Here is a 15,308-nt window from a genome sequence, read left to right as displayed (position 1 = left end):
CACACACACACACCCCCACCACCACCATCAATCAGACCCTGTCAACACACACTTGAAAAGCTGCATTTAAAATACTGGAATGAATAAATAACAATCACACACACACACACACAAAAGAACCTAACCGTGTTTCCAATATTTAAATAAAAGCAGTTTAAAATTTAAAAGCCACAAAATAAGACTGTCAGTCAGCTACACCCTACACAGTCTCATTTTAATACCTAAAGGATATGCCAGCAGTCCAGTGTATACGTATTATTATGCACATACATTGAGTTCCTTCTGCTGTTAAAAATCATTATAAATTCTAGTTGGCTCATCTGCTACAAAAATGACCTAAATTATAAGAGCAGAAATTGTTTTTTTTTTTACAAAAAGTAATAAGGCTATTTCTCGTCAAAGTAAAAGCTGTGAATTTAAGGGATATGATAACTTTCAGTCCATGATAAAACCTTTTGAAACCAATAGTTTTAGAGAAAAATCATGTAAATTAAAAGGTAAGTAACAGAAAAAAATTCTTCCTACATTATATAACAACTTTGCAAAATAAAGAGAATCATTTTAAATGATACTATTGTATCTGCATTCAGCCCCCAAATCATTAAATACAAACATGCTACAGAAGAGCACGTGTTCTTTAATACAGGAAAGCATACACTAAATGTGTGTGTATACATTAAAGATGGATATATAAATATACAAGAGCATAAGCTAAATGTAAAGAAGTTTAATAATAAGACATGGAAGGAAAAAGTTTTCTTACGTGTTACAAATACTGCAGAGCACAGTTTGAAAGGACAGTGTGACGCGGAAATGTGCTGAAATCCACGTGAGTGCAAAGCCGCTGGGTGTCAGACAGAACAGAATCACAGAGAAGGAGAATCAAAACTTTCGCCCAGTGGCACCTGACACTGGACTCAGCTTTTGAACTTTTTCATTTATACGCACCAATCAATTCACTTTCCATCTGCAGATCAGATTTTTTCCAACATATTATACAAAAGATTTACCTTCCCTTACATTTACTTCAACAAAAGCCTATATTTAGTTAGTTTATAATGTTATTTTAGAAAAGCATTAATCTTAAAATTATCTAACATTTTTACTTGCAGATTTTCTTCCATAATCTCATGTAAATATAAAATAGTCTATTCATTTCATAACAGAAGATATGACCAAACTGAATTTTACAAGCTTCATTTCTGAAGTTCAATTTTCAATATTTATGAAATATTGTATCTTACTCCCTAATACTTCATAGTCATGAAGCTGCACAATGTAAACATTTAAAGAACTAGATCAATTATATTAGAAAACAAAGGAAATGTCTGTAATTCAACATTAACAGGCAACATTAATGTAAATAATTTAAATATCTACTGGGGAATAAACATGTAAATACTTTCTAATGCTATATGTTAATGTCAAAAAAAATGAGTGAACTTTGAACTTCTGCCAAAAGTCATTTGCAGACAGAAAGATTTTTCAGTCTTAAAGCTCTCAAGGGAATCACATTAGAAAGATAAATGACGCCTAGAACCCAACTAGCACCTGTACCAGGTGTTCCGAAAGGGGCCCTTCCCCAAATTCTTTCAAGGCAATAGGAAATCATAGCAGGCACTAGCCCAAGACTCACATAACTCCTGTCTCACTAATTATATGTCAACTGAAGGAATTACTGGGCATAATGAAACACCAGGTAAATCCAGCAAACTGCCAATTCCATTCCTACACCAAGAAGCTAAAAGTGGCTAAGACAAAACACACAACCATGACGACTGGCTCCACCTTAAATGCATGGCTAAATCTCAGCCGGTCCTTAGTGCTGCTTGGCATTGCTGCCATACCCTCCAGTTAGTTCACTCTCCTCATCTAGATGACAATTGCACATTTTCTCCTCTCATTTCAAATATTCATAGCACCCATCCCATCATGACTGTCAGCTGCTGAGAAAAAATAAAAGCCATCAGAAGAGAACTCTCAAGTGCACCCCCTCTACCCATCTACATGGTTCTATATCCACGTACTCTGCCTTCCTTCCTGTTATTATAAATAAACAGTCTAGGCTCCTGCTGAAGCTCATACAACCCAATACCATTCACCCCACTTGACCGAATAAATGACTCCAGCACTTTCTCGGGAATACATAGGAGTGCAATGGCTGGATCATCTAGTAGGTGTATATTTTAGCACCTTTCAACCAAGGGAAGCATCACTGATAAATAATTATAAATCATCTTTAAATAGCTTCTAAAGTGGACCATCTCTATCAATACATAAGTACTCTTCTTTTTACTATAGGTATATGTTTAACTTTTTAAGAAGTTGCCAAAGTATTTTCTAAAGTGGTTTTACCGTTTTACATTTCAAGCAGCAGCATATGAAAGTTGCCGTGTTCCACAGCTCATCAGTGCTTGGTATTGTCAGTCTTTTTAATTTTACCCATTCTATTATGTGTGTAGTGGTATTTCGTTGTGGCTTTAATTTAATTTGCATGTCCCAGTGACTAGTAATGGTGAGCATTATTATCTTTCCATGTGCTTATTTGCTGTCCATGTCTTTTTTGGTGAAACGTCTATTAAAGCTTTTGCTTTTTTTTTAAGTTGGATATTTTGTTTTCCTGTTGATGAGATTTGAGAATTTTATATGTTCTAGATACAAGTCTTTCATTGGATATATGCTTTATAAATATTTCCTCCTTGTGTATGGCTTGTTTTTTAATCTCTTACCAGTGTCTTTTGAAGAGCAGGATGGATGGAGGCAGTAAAATGTGGTTGCAGAATATGTATTTTGAAGGCACATGAATTAGATGTGGGGTGTGAGAGAAAGGGAGGGGTCAAGAATGACTTCAAGATTTTTGACTGAGCAGCTGAAAGGACAGAGTTGCTGTTATGGAGAAGAGTGTTATGTGAGAGCAGGTTTGAGGTTATCAGTCTGAGCAGGTGGGACTATGCTCCGATGACTAAAAATGCCAAAATATCAGTGGCTAAACGTAGTGACAATTTCTTGCTCATGGTACATGTCCCACGTGGGTCAGTGAGAAGGTCTGTGCCATCACTGGGGACTCGTGCCTTAGAGGTTCACCATCTAGGTGGAACATAACAGTTTCAGTTGCCATAGCAGGGGAAGAGAGGGATTGGAGAAGCATAAATGGGCTTTTCACTGTCCAGGTTGAAAGTGATACATGGCACTTCTGCTCACATTCCAGAACAAGTCATGTGGCTGTACCATAGTCATGTGGCTGTACCATGTGTTTTCATGCATGTGCCCTAAAGGGGAGGAGAACTGGAGATTGGTAAACACTGGTAATGTCAGCCATATGGGTCAAGATCAAGAGTTTGTGTTTTTGTTGTGTTAAGATGCCTTGCATACAAACGTTTGTATGCAAACGTTCATAGCTGTAAAGGAGAAACTGCCCAAACATCCATTAACAAGTGAATGGAACAAACTGTGGTATATCCACACAAAGTAATACTGGTCAGCGATTAAAAAGGAATGAATACACACGATTTTGTTGAATTTCAAAACAATTATGCTGAGTAAAAAAAGACAAAAGAAAAAAAAGAGTACACACTGTACGATTTCATTATACAAAACTCTGGAAAACGCAAACTAATCTATAGCAACAGGAAACAGGTCAGTGGTTGCGTGGGGAAGAGGGTGCGAGGGAGGCCGGGAGGGAGGGACCGAGCCGCACAGGAAACTCGTCAGAGGGCTGGGTGTGCTCACTCTCCTGACTGTGGAGACGGTTTCAGAGGTCTAGATGTAGGTCAAAACATTAAATTGTTTCAATGTTTGCAGTTTATGGTATATCGATAATACTTCAAAAGACTAGAATATAGTAGGCGATCAAGAAATATTTTTGGAATAAAGTAGATGAAAATGAAAACAGATGCTGAGAAAGCAAAATCCTCAGAATGAATTGAAGTGGGAACCCCTAACATCTTCCCTCTCTCGATAGCATTCTTTCCTGAATGATGGATATAAGTGGAAAAGGAGGAATATGCTGCTACAAAGCAAAGTCCCTCAGTATGAAGACAGAGGGTCTTTCGACCTAGAAGAACCACCTCTAAGTAGCTCCTGACATGGACTCTTCTTTTGTTCTAGTCCCCAAGCAGCGGGATAATTTCTTTGAACTTATTTTAGAAACATGTCCTCATTTCACCTTTGTAAAATCATTTTCACTCGCCATTAAACTTATACCAGCCCATTCTCCACGAATTTATTTTGTTACAAATTTTTTAAGAACTAAAGAACGGTCATAGCAGGTGTCCTCAGGTTGAGTCTTGGATGGAAAGTCCTTTCCTTGGATTCCTTGTCCTCTGTCTCCTAATTTCTCACTGAAGTAGAAAAATCACCATCTCTATTTCAAACACTTCCCTCACTCTTCTCTTAGAAATCCTAAATTCCACTCATTATCATTAATTTTAGCATCATCCTAACATATGAATGCACCCACTTCTTTCAAAAGCTGCTATGGTTATGTGTCTTCGTCATAAAATAGAATAGAAAATAAAAGCAGAGCCCCCACGCAGGTCTAAATAAAGTCAGCCCTATGACTCACCTCATTTCCACCGACTGCCTTGGTTAAAATCACTGCAGAAGACACAGGGGGAGGCATGCAACCTACAGTCTGCAAACTGAAAAAGGAAAAAAATGAAGTTATAAATAGTAGGTTTTTTCAGTTGTAAATAGTTTTCACTATGTTCATTCTAAAATTTGCAGAGCTGAGTAAATGAAAAGAGGAGAGCAATTATGTGCATGCTCTGTTGAGTTTAGACAATTCTGCATGACGCCACATGGCTTAGAGGACACTGCAAATGCACGAGAAAGCTCTCATTCCATTCACAAGCTTCGGTGATTTTTAAAAATTACTTAAGCTCTTATTATATAATTTTTAAAACAGTCAAGTTATAGTAAGTGTAGTCATGAAAGATAAGCAAAATGGTCAATCACTTTGTAAGTGTATACAGTCTTAAGTTATTTTCATGTATGTCTTCCTTACCTATTTTGTAGAGTCTTTTGGCAAAAGTAAAATTTTAAAACCACTTCCAAGGTTCGAAAATATGTAACAAAACACAAGCTTACATTTGCTGATTCCCTTCTATAAAATAACAATTGTCAAACTTTCTTCTCATGAAAGACATTTTCATGTTGTAATATCATTGTAGAAACAGCCATGATACAATCATATACTTTTTGGATTCAGATTCTGGAGTAAATTCTACTGTCTATTCTAAATTTGGCTTTTATTACCCAAATTATAACAAAAAGTCTATTCTCTTAGTTTAGGACAGAAAATACATTGGATAACAAGTAAATGGAGCTACATCTAAGTACAAAATGGAGTAAACCTAAGCACTAAAGTTAAAAAAACTTACTCAGCTTTCATACAGAATATACATTCTGGGGATAGTAAGGAGCTGGCCTGACTAAAGTGAAAAATTCAAACAGAATAGAGGGCACAGAGTATCTGACTAATATTTTGAATTCAAGATTACAATAATTTTTATTCACTTTTGTAATAATGTATTATCTAAACTTTATGCTATGAATTTACATTAGCTCTGAAATAAGAAAAAATAAATTCATTTGGATAGAAAACATAAGAAAACACCTTTTTATGGAATTTCTAGTTCAAATCAATTCAATGTGATCTCCCTTTAAGGACTATTTTCCCAAATAATATCAGTCTATCCAATTATGAATTTCCAATCTCTGAGCCTTCCTTATCATCACTATCATCATCACAAATACTTACTGAGCATTTACTATTTGTAGTAGGTACTAGTCTAGGCACTTTACTCATTTATTCCTCACAACTATTTAAGATAAATACTATTATTATTCTCATTTTACTGAAAACTGAAGTTAAGAAAGAAGTTAAACAACTTGCCCAAACTCACAGAGTCAACTGTCTAGGGTTAAACTTTTATTCTGGAATCCAGGGTCAGAGACTTATCCTTACTACTCCTCCAGCCTCTCTGCTTTCGCTCTCCCTCCTCTTCGACCAATACTACTAGGGAAAGGGCCTCTCAGGGCCAATTTTTCTGGCTTTTTCATTCTTTCCCTTTCTTCTGGCCTCTTCCCATCTATTTACAAAGAAGCAGATCTCTCCCTACCTTAAAAAGAAAAATCCCTAAACTATTCATGGAATACATATGCTTTCTATAGGTAGGAAACTACACAAGGGTGTAAAGAAAAGCACGAGACATCATTCCTACCTTCAAGGAGGCAGAAGACTGAAAACATAAATGTAGATAATGAACCTCAAAATTAGTTGAGTTTGCCTCCTCAAAATATAATCCTACTTTTTTCACTGTGGCTCACTGTTGACCTTTAAAGAGCACTCCACCTCCACGACCCCAAGGCCATTCTCTCTTTATTCCCCTGCCATCTGAGTTATGCCCCTTGTACTAGTAAAAGTAGGAACCTTAAAAATAACCAGTGATCTCCTAATCACCAAATCCAACATCCTTTTTCTCATATTCATTCTCTTTACCTTGTTGCTTCCCAAAGCACTCTATTCTTTTGGTTACCATAGTATCTCATCAATTTGATTTGTCTTTTAAACCTGCCCATTCTAATTTTTTGTTGTCTCTCCTGTGTTTGTGTCAATATTATTTTCATATCTGAATCTGTAAGAATAGTTTCAAATTTACATTTCTAGCCCTAAAATCCATTCCTAAGTTTGTAGCTGCCTATAACTCCTACCTCAAACTAAACATGTCTAATGTTGAATTTATATGTGTTCTTAAAAATCAAGTTGCCTCTCAATTTACCTTTTGCTGTCAGTGGGACAGTTTTTCCCTAATGATTCAGTTTGAAACTTTGGAGTTATATGTGTCAGCATTCACTTCTTACCAATCAATCAATCAATCAATCACCATAATCAACTTTCCACTCTTTCCAATGACTGTCGCCATTGTCCCCTTCAAACTCTTTTCGCCCAAGTCTAGACATTTCGAAATGCCACTGAATGGTCTCTGTGCCAGGTAAGGAGTGTGTGCTCAAAATATATTTATTTCCAATGACTTCACATGGATCCTGACAGGAGGCTGCAGCTCTCTCAGGTTAACATACTAAGTGTGTATTCTCATGTTGGGGAGGGGAAAGGAGAAAAAGTGAGCTAAGAGAGCTTTCCCTAAGCGAGTTAGGCTAAGTTTGTACTCCTGAGGTTTAATATCCTGAGCAGAGAATTATATGCTTGTTTTCCTTAGCATACTGAGACTGCAGGCCCTGCTCTACTCTTCCTATACACCCAGTACAATCAGACCACTCTTCCTTAACGACCACTTTTTAGCATGTTCTCTTGTTCGGCACATTTAAGAACTCTCTGTCACTGATAGATTCAAACTCAAACTCCTGAGCCCAGTAGTTCCGGCCTTCTGGAGACTTTTTATCTTTTCTCCCACTAATGCCTCATATTTTAATTCTCTACTTTAGGAGTACACAATCCTTGCTGAAACTCTTACCCTTTAATTTATTACATCATTAATCTGACAAATCATATGCTGCCCCATTTTGCTTGGTTACTATTTTATATATATGTCTTACATATCCTGCTAAATTGGAAGTTCCTTGAATAGAAGCAAAATAAGTTAACACTTTCCTATTTCTTGAGTGCTCTATACATGGCAGATACTTGGTAATTATTGGTTCATAATACGCATCATACATTGTTGCTCTAAAATGATGTCATTATATTTGTGGCTTTTTATGCTTTTTAGTAAAATTTTATGTTCATTCTCTCAAACTCAATTTGGCCAAAACAGCACTCTTGATTTTCCCCTCTCATCCTAACTTATTTTTCTCTGGCTAAGTAAATGATGCCACCAATTACCCAATGGCTCATGCCCCCAATCCAAAAGTCATCCTTGATTCCTTCCATATCCTATCCACCCATTGGTTCTGAGAGCTCTAATTTAAAAATATACCCATCACACATCCATTTCTCCCTACTGCACTGCTACACCATACTAGCCTCCAAGCTGGTCCCCTGGCTTTCTCTCAGGCCTTTCTAGTATCTATTCTCCACACAGTAGCCATGAGAATCATTTGTAAATATAAATTGGACAATACCACTTTCTCCTTTAAATCCCTCCAGTAGTTTCCTGTAACACTCAGAATAAAATCTGAATGCTTTACCACAGCCTACAGGGCTCTGAAGGACCTGGCTACATTTCCACCTCCAAGTCATATTATTCATCCTGTCTGTCACTGAGCTCTGGACATCATGGTTGCTTTCCTGAGTCTAGAACACATCAGGCTTGTTCCTGCCTTGGAGCCCTTGAACATTCTGTTTCCATTGCCTAGAACATTCTGCCCCCGCCCCAGAACTCTGCAGTCTAAATTAATCACCAGCCTGTGCACCCGACCACCTTCAACCATATCATATTGTTTACTTCATATCACTTATCTCTATCTTGATCATCTATTACTTGTTTATTGACAATCACACACAAAACTGGCTCTTGGCCAATTTTGCTCACTGTTATTTTTCTAAAACCTATAATAATCCCTGGTACATAGTAGGAGCTAAATAAATGACTTAAGTGAGTGAATTAATAAGTGACCTCAGTTGATATCCCCAACATTGTTATTAAGCAGGCAGTAAAAGTGTGATTATCCTCATTTTATGGACTGGGATACTGAGGTTCAAAATTATTAAATGCCTTTCCTCAAAGTCACATAGCAAGTTAGGGACAGGGTCAGAATGCAGTCTTTGGGCTTTAAGTGTTTTAGCTATCTTCCATGATGCTAAAATGTGGTTAGTTTTAGACTAATTCAAATGATCTTTAAAAATCATTAAATCCTCTTAATAAACATGGCAACACTTTTTATGGGAAAAAAAGACTAACAAAAAATATATCTGTTGTTAATTCAATTATCCTATCGAACTCAAAACAGAACAAGTGAAAAAGTGAAAAACTATATATATAGTTTTTTATTTCCTACACATTTTTAAAAGCATGTATTATACTCAGCTATTATTACTTGTATACATTTGGTAAGAAAAACTGCAAAAATTGAAGTACCCAATTGACAGCCTACATTACACACATGCATACAGATCTTACATCCTCCAATCCCTTCCATTTATCTCCCGACATAAATCTTTTAAATTCTTGAATCTTAAGATCAAGCATATGGGTATATTTTAATATTCTGTTATAAAATTCTTGAATGAACCACCTTCATAAAAACATTATCATTTTAAAAGATAATAATAATGTTAAGTGTTTTGATTTCCTTGTAAGATATAACACAAGCTCTTTTGTAAATAGTTGCCACAGAAACAATAATGTTACTAGAGATACCCCATCAAAAGTAGAACCTTCAAAATATTTAAACATACCCTTTTAAAAGCCATTCATTGATGGGTGTGATTGATAAAAGCTGAAGAAAAAGCCATATTGTTGCTGGGAAGAATGCAAGTGTAAAGATCTGAATGAAAAGATGCAGTCTTACATGCACCAAAGCACTGGTCAGCTCCTGCAAAAATGGACATGGAATAACAAAAGTAAGAAAACTATTTCTGAAGAGAGACTGCTACTAGCATAACATCACAGGAATTAGTTTTTTAAATTGAGATACAATCGACATAGAACACTGTATGAGTTTCAGCTATATAACATGATGCGATATTTTTATATATTGCAAAATGATCACCATAATAAATTTAGTTATAATCCATCAAGTTGAAGTTATTTTACAATTTTTTTACTATAAGCATATGCATGAGACAGACTTTAATTAAAGTTATTGAGGAAGATTATGAAGTTATTCATGAAGATTATGATTTTTATATAAAATTTCTAAACTATTCTAATTTCTTTTGAATACACAATACACAACAACAGTTCAGATTTGTAAAATTCTGGACCAAGACTAAGCTAACTACCTTTACACCAGAATAGATTTGAGGTTTATTGACACTATAAACAAACAGGTATGTTTAATTACATAAAAAATAATTTTGTTTAAAAATTTTAGCAGGACCTATCACATTTTAATTAAATATGATAATTCACCAAAACTAGTGAGGCCTCAGTTTGGCAAGATGTTACTGAATCTACACACAAATCACAATTTTTTAAACTGTTTTCCCCAACATTCTATAATTCACAATGGCTTTTTCCCCAAAATCTACTCACTAGATTTCTTTGTTAACATTTACTAGATATCAGCTATCTGCTATGCTCTGAACTTGCTACTTTATTTATGTTATCTCGTTTAATCCTCATGACAACCCCATTAGGTAGATATTATTATCCGTATTTTACAGATGAGGAAATTGAGACTGAGAGCTACTATACAGTGAAGATCAGAATCAAACCCATTAAATCCACGCCTGCTTCTTCCCCTGTGCCATACTGCTGCCGCGAGAGGGAAATAATTCCCGTGAAACATGATAAACCAGACACACATTATGAGTCTCACAGCTTAAAAAAAGATTCTAAGCTAGACTTTGGGGTTTAACTATGTACTAACAAGCATCTGCATTTGAATTTCTTTGACTTATGTGCTCACTCAGTGAAAATAAAACAAATACAGAAAGTAGTAGACAATTTATATAAAACATTCAGGCAGTCATTAAAGCATATTCAAAGATGTCAGAGATTCACTGGTTAGAAGCATAGCACTGTAGTGTTAGGAAGACATTCAAGAGATCCTCAGCCTCGAGACGTTAGGCATAGTTTATAGTTTAATAAACAGTAGGTTAACTCGGATTCATTCACTGATCACCACTTTCTGAGATCTGTCTCATTGGCTCTCACTGTTTTTATCTCCCTGTGTGAAGACACACAGCAGTTCCAGTTTGGTCAGAAAGCGTTCTTGATGACATCTAAGGAACTTCTGGCAATCTGGGTCTAATGGAGGGCAATTAGGAACACTGAGCAGACCAGAGGCCTTCTAGGTCCATGGATCAGAGCTAAGAGAAAAGGAGCCATTCTTATCCTGAATTGGAAGTTTCACTTCAAAAAACGTGAATATCAGCAGTTCCAAGAACTCTTAGCAGTCTTGAAACCAAATCTCACTCAGGTATACTTAGAGGCATTCAATAAATACCAATAAATATCAGTGTTTTTTATTTTTAAAAATTATAATAAAATGGTTAGCCAGAATATCATAATTAAGGCATTTACATATATATCTTAGATATATAAAACAGTATAAACTTTTCTGAAAAGTAATTTGGGAATATAGATCAAGGGCTATCATAAAATTTATATTCATGGATCCCAAAATTTTATGCTTAGGCATTTATCCTAAGGATATAAAAAATGATTACAAGCATTCATACAAGGAATTGATCCTCACAGCATTACCTATTACGGTCAAATCTGGAAATGACTTAAACATCCAAAGATGAGAGACTAACTAAACAAACATAAGATGAAACCGTGTTAAGAGCTATTAAAAACCATGTTAAAACTGTCGACAAGGATGTAGGAGTACAGGGTCTCTTCCTCCTTAACCAATAAGACTGTAAATTGGCATAACCTATGGACAGCAACATGCAACTCATTTCTTCATTCAATAAATATTTATTTAGCACTGGCCGCCATTCCAAGGACTTGGAATATCTATCACAACTTAAACTACAGGTATCATTTGACCTAGCAATTCCACTTCTAGGAATTAACCCTTCACATACGCTCCCAACTGTGAAAAATGGCATATTTTTAGGTTATTCTTTGCATCTTGTTTCTAATAGCAAAACCTTATAAATTACCTAAATGTCCTTCAATAGAGGACTAGGAAAATACATCATGACACATTCACAAAATGGAATATTTTTCAGCATACAAAAAGAAACAGATAATTCTTTATGTGTTGATATGAAATAATCCCCAAGATATATTTTTTGAGTAAAATAAGGTAAGGTGGTAAACAGTATAAAATATCTTAGTTTAAAAGGAGGATATTTATGTTTTCCATAGAATACCTCAGGAAAGGTACACAAAAACTGTTAGCATTGGTTGTCTCCACAGAAGAGAACTAGTTATCTGGCAGAGGGGTAAAAAGAACACTTCTCATCATACATACTTTTGTACCTTTTGATTTATGTTCATAAAAGTAAACAAAATGTAAATTATCTTATTTTAAATGTACATAAAGACAAATTAAATAAAAATATTAAATTATATGAAAAATTATTATTATACAATGTCACAGAAAAATAAGATTATACATGTGTATATATACGTATATACATATGCAAGTACGTATATATATACAGTTACATATATACAATTTAAAAAATAGATTTTCTATATGTAAAAAATATATTTAGAAAAAAAGACTAAAACACACACAGATGTTAATAGTTATTTTTATTCTTTCTAATCTTTCTTCAGTGAGGAAATATCACTTTTGTAATCATAAAAAGTTATAAAAAATAAAATGTAGTTAGAGAATACCAGCTGACCTAACGAATGACAATTAGAAACAATTGATATTACATCAAAATAATGGAACAGTAAAGAACCCGGTGAAATGAATCATGAGAGCCTGCTGCTCTGGGTTATAAGGGGCCTCTTAACAACAGGGAAATAATAGACATGAAGTGTTTCTAAGAAAGATACTCAAGACTGTCACAAAAACCCAGTGTTATATAAGATCTTCTTCATATAACCTTAATAAGAAAATAAGGTAACACTGGAAAAGAAAAAGCAAGTAACACGAGGAAATCCAAAATAGTATTCTTCTATAAGTAAATGTAGAATTTAGGGCCACATACTGAAAGAAATGCTATCATGAATAATTGAAAAATTGATCCTGCATGACATTTTGTTTATTCAACTTGTAATACAAGTCAAATTCAAAAAAACTTAAGGAGATACTCCACATACTGATTATACCAGAGTCTCACTGAAAGTATCAAGAATTGTTTAAAATTAGGGGCTCTGACTGGGATCTAGAAATATTTTCATCACATACCAATTTCCCTTCTAACCCTCATTTGGCCTTTATTTGATTCAGTTTCTGAGAGTCAGCTTCATAGCTCTGTGCTGGAAACAAGTAGCATGAGACCTGAGTTTAGAATTTACTATATTTACTTCTAAGCAAACAGGATTTTAAAAAGTAATCTGTTTAGAAAAATAAGGAAAAACCTGTATATTCTGCTCTACTCAGGACCCTTTGGGGTCCTGAGCACAGTGCCATGTCATCATAGCCACTTGATAGATGTTTGTTTAAATGGTGTGTTAAGTGACAAATCCTTTGAAACTGTATGTTTGAAGTTAGCTAAATACAAAATATATATCAAAGATGATCTTATTTCACTTTAGTACAACAAAATTTCAGAAACCATTTCAACAGGTATTTAGAAGATTTAGCACTAAATCTTTTTAGCATGAAGTTTTAAGTTATTTATAATTTCAATAAGTGAGCAAAACAAATTTTAGAATACACATCAATGTATTTTATAATTACATCAATATATGGGTAATAGTACATGAAATGTCAATATGAATCAAACTCAAATGGAACCACTGTAAATGCTCAAATAAACTCAAGTCAATAATAATTTACTGTCTCCTGTGTGCAAAAATGCGCTAGGACCTAACAGGATATGAAAACGGTAGTCCCAGCTGAAATTAATTTAAGATTATTAACTAGAAAACAAATAAAAACAAGATTGCTACCTTCTAATTTACAACTGTTCAGTTGCCCAGGAAATTAGCAGGGCTTAGAGATAGTTTAACATTACACAATGATGCAATCTAGGGCATCTTAAGTTAAATGGATCTTGAAAATGACTTAATGTATTAGTTTCAAAAGGGCCTTTCATGGAGAAAATTGCTGTGATGGCTACTTAGATACTGTAAGAAAGCACAGAATCAAGGCATTTCACCATTAGATCCAAATTAGTTGGATGACTCTGAAGGTTTTCCTAGGTGCTTAAGGAAGAATTCAGTCCTTAGAGAAATGCTGATAGCTGTGACATTCCTTCTTCAGCTCCTGCATCCTATGAAGTTGGCTGCTTTACAGAATAGCATTAAGAAGCTAAGGAGAGAATCAATTCTCTTGCCAGATTTCCCATGGCATAAGTAACAGCTATAGCCATTAAGCAGCCACCAGGGGATGTAGTTAGAGCAACACCCCAAGTAGAGGACTTGAGTAAGGCAGCTGCTCCACCAAGAGCATTAGCCAAGGCCAGCAGGAAGACCTTCAAGGATGATCAGACCAGCACCACAGGAGTAGCAAGTATCTTTGTCTACCATTGTATCTCACCTTTGAGAACCAACAGAACTCTGGTGTTGATGGGAAAAGACTGTGCCCTCTAAGCACTAATCATAGCCCTTTCATATCAATATAATTTCTAAAAACTGGAATTTGACATATTTAGGAATTCCTATCCATGACAGTTATTTTCAGAAGACCAATAATCAGCAAGAATATTTAGAATTCTTGAGACACAATTTATCTGTCACAGACACTACCCATGAATCCCATCTATACGGAAATGCCCTCAATAAAAAGATTTATACCAACCTGATAACTACAAAATACATAAATTTAGTAAAACCATATTTTTTCCATGATGATAAAAAAAGAAGGTAACTAAATTTAGTCTTCTTTCAAAGCACATTTAAAAGAAAGAAACTTTAAATAAAGGCAAGATAGGATGCAGAAATAGAATTTTAAATTTTAAAACCATTTCCAAAAAAAAAAAAAATCTTTCTTATATAGTAAGATATCCCTATCTGTATAAGAATAAGCATTTTAGAATGAATGACAACTTTTAAAACTCTATGTAATTTCTTCAAAAGCAAATGGGGATTTTCTGCTCTTTTTTCTTCCATTATAAGTCAAAAGGAAATCATAAATTCTATTCATTCTTATCTCAAATGTAAAAATGTCTGGATTTCTTTAATTACAAGGAATCCCATGTTCAGTGACATTTGGATTAGTAAATAACATTACCTGTATGTCTTCATGATAGATTTTGACTTAGTATGAAAAATACCAATATTTCTCTTAAAAAAATCTATTAATAGATATACTAACAAAGAATATACTTTGAGCAGCGTGAGTCCTGGGAACAAAAGATGATCCACAGTTATGGAAACGATCTAAACATCAACAGCTTAAATGTGCCACAGCAGTTACCACCATAACCTGAGGAAGACCTGAACTAGATGCTTCACCTCAGTTGCCATATTAAAAACTTACTCATTATAACATCCCCAGGGGCCATGCTGCTCAACTATAGGGTTTCTATATTATGTAGGTACAAAACACAAGTCTTCTGCCTGAAGTCCAAATGATCTTGTTATAGTGAAGCCTTCAGACTA

At 34.8% G+C, this 15,308-nt stretch overlaps 1 protein-coding gene across 12 annotated transcripts in view; it reads right to left on the bottom strand.

Moving 5' to 3' along the window:
* The window catches only part of SLC10A7 (solute carrier family 10 member 7), a 198,981-nt gene that overhangs the window by 178,589 nt on the left and 5,084 nt on the right, over window positions 1-15,308 (bottom strand). For 9 of the 12 annotated variants that reach the window (XR_005655669.1, XM_039876011.1, XM_039876009.1 and 6 more), the window contains exons 3-4: window positions 9,359-9,495; window positions 4,565-4,640 (exon numbers count right to left, since the gene is read on the bottom strand). Coding sequence is in view for 11 of the 12 variants with exons in the window: in XM_039876011.1 (XP_039731945.1) it covers window positions 4,565-4,640; window positions 9,359-9,495 (213 nt within the window). In the remaining variant the exon portion in view is untranslated. Of the gene's footprint in view, window positions 1-3,597; window positions 3,760-4,318; window positions 4,341-4,564; window positions 4,641-9,358; window positions 9,496-15,308 lie in introns of those variants that run through there. The other 3 variants (XM_039876014.1, XM_039876018.1, XM_039876019.1) reach the window with 3 other exon arrangements.

The sequence above is a fragment of the Pteropus medius genome, unplaced genomic scaffold, assembly GCF_902729225.1.
Source record: "Pteropus medius unplaced genomic scaffold, Ma_sr-lr_union100, whole genome shotgun sequence".
Lineage (NCBI taxonomy): Eukaryota > Metazoa > Chordata > Mammalia > Chiroptera > Pteropodidae > Pteropus > Pteropus medius.
This window is presented reverse-complemented; position numbering and strand designations above follow the sequence as displayed.